The sequence below is a fragment of the Canis lupus genome, chromosome 13 (genome assembly GCF_011100685.1).
Source record: "Canis lupus familiaris isolate Mischka breed German Shepherd chromosome 13, alternate assembly UU_Cfam_GSD_1.0, whole genome shotgun sequence".
NCBI classification, from domain to species: domain Eukaryota; kingdom Metazoa; phylum Chordata; class Mammalia; order Carnivora; family Canidae; genus Canis; species Canis lupus.
Window position 1 is genome coordinate 16,569,728 of NC_049234.1, and position 6,000 is coordinate 16,575,727.

Sequence of the window (6,000 nt, forward strand, 5' to 3'; positions counted from 1 at the left end):
GGGGTCACTGTAGAGCAGTTGGGAAGTACCTGTGAGGTAACATCTGAGCTGACACCCAAATGACAAAGTATATGGAACTCTGACTTTTTCATTTATTAGTAACATACTCTACCTTACTTCCAATAAAGGACGGATGAGGTAGCTAACAATTTTAAACAATAAGATAGTTTTACATAAAGAGAAAAACAAAATTTAAAAGGAAATAAATTTCTATGGTAATTAGTTTTAAGCACTGGAACTATGAAAGATACAAATATTTTACAATTTGGGACCTGGGGGGCATAGTCAGTTAAGCAATGGTCTGACTCTTGGTTTTGGCTCAGGTAGTGATCTCAAGGTCAAGACCAAGCCCTGCTTCTGGAGTTTGGCTCCAGACTCAAGAATTCAGCACAGTGTCTTCCTGTCCCTCTCCCTCCCCCACTAACGATCACTCTCTCTGTAAAATAAATAAATAAAATCCTAAATTTTGTTTTACAATTTTGCCTTCAAATTGTCATCTCAGTGAGAAAAGAAAAATAAACAGGAAACCAGTAATGAACAGTCTATGACCATGTGTCAAGATGAGCAATATAAGCAGTCATCATAAAAAGTTCAGATAAAGGAAAAAATCAATGTGGACCAGAACAATACTTCTCAAACATTAATATGCCATAAATCACCTGATGCAGTAAATCAAGATGGGGGCCTGAGATTCTGATATACTGTATTTCTGCATTTTTAACAAGGTACCAGGTGAGAGCAACTCAGCTTGTCTCTCTAATCCATGGAAACTGGTTCGGGGGAATGACATGGGTTTTACGTGAAAAGTTCAACAGGAAGGATAAGTTTGATCTTTTCTAGGAACAATGAGATCATTTGACTACAACAAAGATCCACAGATCCATTCCTCCATTCCAAGAGGATACATGAGCACTGACTCTGCAGGGTTCTAATGGAATGGACAACGAAAAGATTCTTGTGAGATACCGTTTCACACAAGGAAAACAAGCCATCTAATTGTCCATTAATGGTCAGATGAGGACAATCATGTCATATTTATACAATGAGATGCTCTACTGTAATGAAAATGAATGAATTATAGCCACTTAGTCTAGAATGGGCTAATCTCAAAAACAATGTGAGATATGCATATATGACTCAAGACATTAGAGAACATATACTATGATTTAATTCATATTTCATCCATATTATCAATATAAAGAGGCAAAAGTAAACAAATTGTTTAGAAATACTCTATGGTGAAGCTATAAAGAAAACCCAATCCTTGAAACAAAACTCACAATAGTGATTACATAGTGGGGATTAGGGATGGGAGAAAAGAACGAAAGAGGAAGAGGTTTCAAAGATATTCATAATGTTCTATTTCTCAAGTTGAATGGCAGATAACTGGATGTTAATTTTGTGATTATTTAAATTATGTATCATAGATATAATTGCATGTGTGATATTTTGCATGTGTGAGAATATTTTGGCATTTTTTATACTTCTTTGCAAATGCTATCAATGATTTTTCTAAATACTAAATCAGGGATTTAGCCACCTGAGTGGGTCAGCAGTTGCCTTTGATTCAGGACATGATCCCAGGGTCTGGGGATCGAGTCCCACATCAGGCTTCCTGCATGGAGCCTGCTTCTCCCTCTACCTGTGTCTCTGTCTCTCTCTGTGTCACTCATGAATAAATAAATAAAATCTTTAAATAAATAAATAAATAAATAAATACTAAATCAGGGAATTACTGGTGATGGAGATTCTAACAGTGAGTTGAAGAAAGAATGAAAAACTACAAGTCTATGTAATTGTTTAACCGTTGACTTCAAGAGGAAAAAAGTGGCAACTAAGAATGGAACACAGTGTTACGTGAAAAAGAGAACTGAACATTTTAACATGGGAAAAGTCCTGACAATGTTCGTAAGAGGAAGGTAATATTAAAGATATAGAAGATTTTATGAAATAGACCAAAGGTAGTAAAGGAAAGGGTCAATACAAGAAGAAAAACAGGTCTTGACCTCTAACAAGATGGCAGGAACAAATGTAAATTAAACACCAAGCTAACGAATTGTCCTATGTGGCTGGAACATACACTTTCTACAAGTCTTGGAAATAGAAGGAAATTAATCTGAACACAAAACCAAGGACATCTTAGTAGGCCTTGAATTCAATACAATATCACTGTAAACATTTCAGGAAGGAAGTTAACAAGATCTTAACTTTCACATTAAGTTAAGTGAAGGTTTTAATGAAAAGTATGAAGGAAAGGGGCACCTGGTTGGCTTAGCTGCTTAAGCATCTGCCTTTGGCTCAGGTCATGATCCCAGGACTCTGGGTGCCTCGTGTCCAGCTCCTTGCACAGAGAGGAGCCTGCTTCTCCCTCCCTGCTCTGCTTGTGTGTTCTCTTTCTCTTGCTATCTCTCAAATAAACTAAATCTTAAAAATAAAAATTTTAAAAAAAATGTATGAAGGATTGACTGAAGAGGGCTAAGAGAACAATTCAAGATATCACTAAAATAATCTATAAGATATCAGGACATGAACTAGGAACAGTATAAAAATGAGGGACACCTGGGTGGCTCAGTCTTTAGGTGTCCAACTCTTGATTTTGGTTCAGGTCATAATCTCAGGGTCATAGGATGTAGCCTCACAGCCAGCTAGCACTTGGTGGGTGGGAAGTCTGCTTCTCTCCTTCCTCTGACCCACACCCTTACCCTGCCCACTCCTCCTCTTAAAATAAAGAAATCTTAAAAAAAAAATAAAATGAAATCTTTTATTCATTCATTTAAATTCTATCCATATCAGCTAAAAGGTTCTATTGGAAACATAACTCATGAAAGAGCATAGTCCCTTGCCTGCCCTCAGGAGCTTACATTCTTGGTGGGGGAGACAAGAAAACAAAGACAGTTACAGGAAGTGGAAAATGCTATGAAACAGAGTGGTGTGATGGAGGAGGATGGAGAGAGAGATACATTTCGACAGGTTTGGTAGGCAAAGCCGTTCTTAAAATGCGGCGTTAAAGTCAAGGACCAGGGCAGCCCGGGGGGCTCAGTGGTTTAGCGCTCCCTTCAGCCAAGGGTGTGATCCTAGAGACCTGGGATCGAGTCCCATGTCGGGCTCCCTGCATGGAGCATGCTTCACCCTCTGCCTATGTCTCTGCCTCTCTCTCTCTCTCATGAATAAATAAATAAAATCTTAAAAAAATAAAAATTAAAAATAAAGCCAAGGACCTCGAGGATCGTAAGAAGCCACCAAGTAGTAAGAAATACTTGAGTATTTCAGGAGAAAACAAAGAACTAAAATGTCACTAGGAATGTAGTCTACAAGTAGGAGGTGAGTTTGGAGAAGAGACTAGAATAGCAGGACCTTGAAGAATGGGGTAAGAAGACTATATTTTATTCCAAGTGGACATGGTTGATGGCATATAGATGAGAAGCAGAGAAATTTGATATAGGGATGCCTGGGTGGCTCGGCGGTTGAGCGTCTGCCTCTGGCTCACGCTGTGATCCTGGGTCCTGGGATCAAGTCCCACATTGGGCTCCCTGCATGGAGCCGGCTTTTCCCTCTGCCTGTGTCTCTGCCTCTCTCTCTCTCTCTCTCTCTCAAATAAATAAATAAAATCTTAAAAAAAAAATGGAATTTGATACATTTTGGAGGTGGAACTAACAGGATTTGCTGACGGAGGAAAAAAAAAAAAAACAAATGTAGGGTTAATGCCTAGGTTTTCTGACTTGTTCAAATGCATAGATGATAGGTCCATTTCCTAGGACGGGAGACCAAGGAAAGACCGAAGAGGAGAAAGGAAGGAAAGGGACATGGCCATACTTTTATTTTGGACAAGTAAAATTTGAGATGCCTATAAGATATCCAAATAGGGATGTCAGGCAAAGAGTGGGGTGTTCAAGAGTGGCACTCAAAAACCAAGTCTGGCAAGAAATATAAATCTAAAGGTTATCAGAATATAAATTATATTTAAAGCCACAAGAAAGGGGATCCCTGGGTGGCGCAGCGGTTTGGCGCCTGCCTTTGGCCCAGGGCGCGATCCTAGAGACCCAGGATCGAATCCCACGTCAGGCTCCCGGTGCATGGAGCCTGCTTCTCCCTCTGCCTGTGTCTCTGCCTCTCTCTCTCTCTCTCACTGTGTGCCTATCATTAAAAAAAAAAAAAAAAAAAAAAGCCACAAGAAAGGAATTTAAGGAGTATCTACTGTTGTGACTTTTTGGAACACAAATAATAACACTTGAGCAACTAGGGATTAAATGGTCATTAACTATGTCCCAGAACACTGTTCTAGTTACTGACATATATTAAGCCAATTTTAATCCTCAAAACAACCGAAATGAGGAACATAAATGTAAAGATTAACTTAACCAATACCATTCAGCTAATTTTAAATTTTTTCTTTAATGATTTTACTTACTTATTCATGAGAGACCCACAGAGCGAGAGGCAGAGACACAGGCAGAGGGAGAAGCGGGCTCCATGTGGGGAGGCTGATGCGGGACTCGATCCCAGGACCTGAGCCGAAGGCAGATGCTCAACCACTGAGCCACCCAGGCGCCTCTTATTCAGGTGGGACTCAAACCCACGCCGTCTGGCTCCAGGAGTGTGCTTTTACCTCCTCTGGTTACACCCGTCAAACAGAGACCGGATAGAAAGATGCCTAAACCCCAATCCCGAGGCCCTCCAACAGGCACAGACGGGGAAAGGGGAAGCCAACATAAGACATGTTCATCCCCACTCCACGGCTTCACCGGCTCACAAGTGGCTATAAAGTCAATCTCCACTTGGGAAGTTACGGATGTCAGACCCAGGCAGAGAAGCAATGAAGTTTACCTCACCTTCCAAAAGCCGTGGATTCCTAGATCCTTCTTGATACCTGCCTTCCCCTATGTGTCTTCCAAACGACTCTTTCTCCAAATCTAAGCGTCTCGTGACAAGACCCCAAGAATCTGTCACACACACACCCCTAGCCTGTTCCCTAAGTCCTCAACCCCCACGATGGGTGGCAGAGAAAGTTGTCGCGCCTCCCCACAAACAGTGAAGATGAAAGAGAAAGGTTTTCGGGGAAAAAAACTCTGTCCCAGTCTCACGAGGCCCCAGGGAGAGGCTGCCAAGCAGCGCGTCTGGCGGGACAGGACGAAGAACCGAGGTCCCCACGTGGACCCGGCGAAACGGAAGCCCACTCACCAAGCCATCTATCTGCACTTGCTTCACGGCCGAATCTCCGGACCCGCCTTTGCCTTTGCCTTTCCCCGCCGGGCCGGTGGTGGAGCTGGAAGAAGTGGCAGCGGAGCCGGCGCCTTCCTTGCGGGACGCCATCTTTTCAGCCGGACAGGAAAAAAGAGAAACGTGAGTGGCCGGAAGCGGAAGTACGAACTCCACGTGACGTCACGAGCAGCCCGGCGCCCGGGGGGCGGAGCGGGAGGAGAGGCTGGCGCGGGGCCCCGCCTCCCTCCGCTCGTCCGGCTCCCACGCTTCCGCCAGGGAACGCCTTTGCGCATGTGCGAAGTGCGTTTGCGGCTTCTTGCTCCGCAAAAGCTTTCTAAGACACAGGTAGACTTTTAAAGATGTTTCCCACCTCACGTTTAGTCAGTCTCCATGAGTCAGTTGGCCGTAACAGCGTTATAGCTCTCATGCAGGTAGCGTCTCGCCTGAAAACGATTTCACTTTTAATTTTTTTTTTAATGAAGACATTCTTTCCGTCTTTCCAAATTTTGCCTGTTGCTTATTTTTGAAATGTTTACCCCTTCAAGAGATGTCTATGCAGAACTGATAATTCCCAAATTGATTTTCCCTAGACCCCTCCACCGAAGTCCACACCGGCATGTCCATCTGCCTATGCAACTTCTCTACTTAAATGTTCCACATGGACTAACAACCCAGACTTTCCAAAACTGAACTCCAAATACCACCTCCCTCCATAGTCTTCCTCATCTCATTTGATGACAGCTCAATTCTTCCAGTTTATTAGACCAAAAACCCTAGAGTCATCTTTGACTTCTCTGTTTC

The 6,000-nt window shown here is 42.6% G+C and overlaps 1 protein-coding gene across 1 annotated transcript in view; it reads right to left on the bottom strand.

The window, feature by feature from the left end:
• The window catches only part of EIF3H (eukaryotic translation initiation factor 3 subunit H), a 95,894-nt gene extending 90,549 nt beyond the window's left edge, over positions 1-5,345 (bottom strand). Inside the window, exon 1 of the mRNA XM_038555376.1 lies at positions 5,179-5,345. Within this exon, the coding sequence (XP_038411304.1) occupies positions 5,179-5,310 (132 nt within the window). The 5' untranslated portion in view covers positions 5,311-5,345. The remainder of the gene's footprint in view (positions 1-5,178) is intronic.
• Between the last annotated feature and the right edge of the window lie 655 nt (positions 5,346-6,000).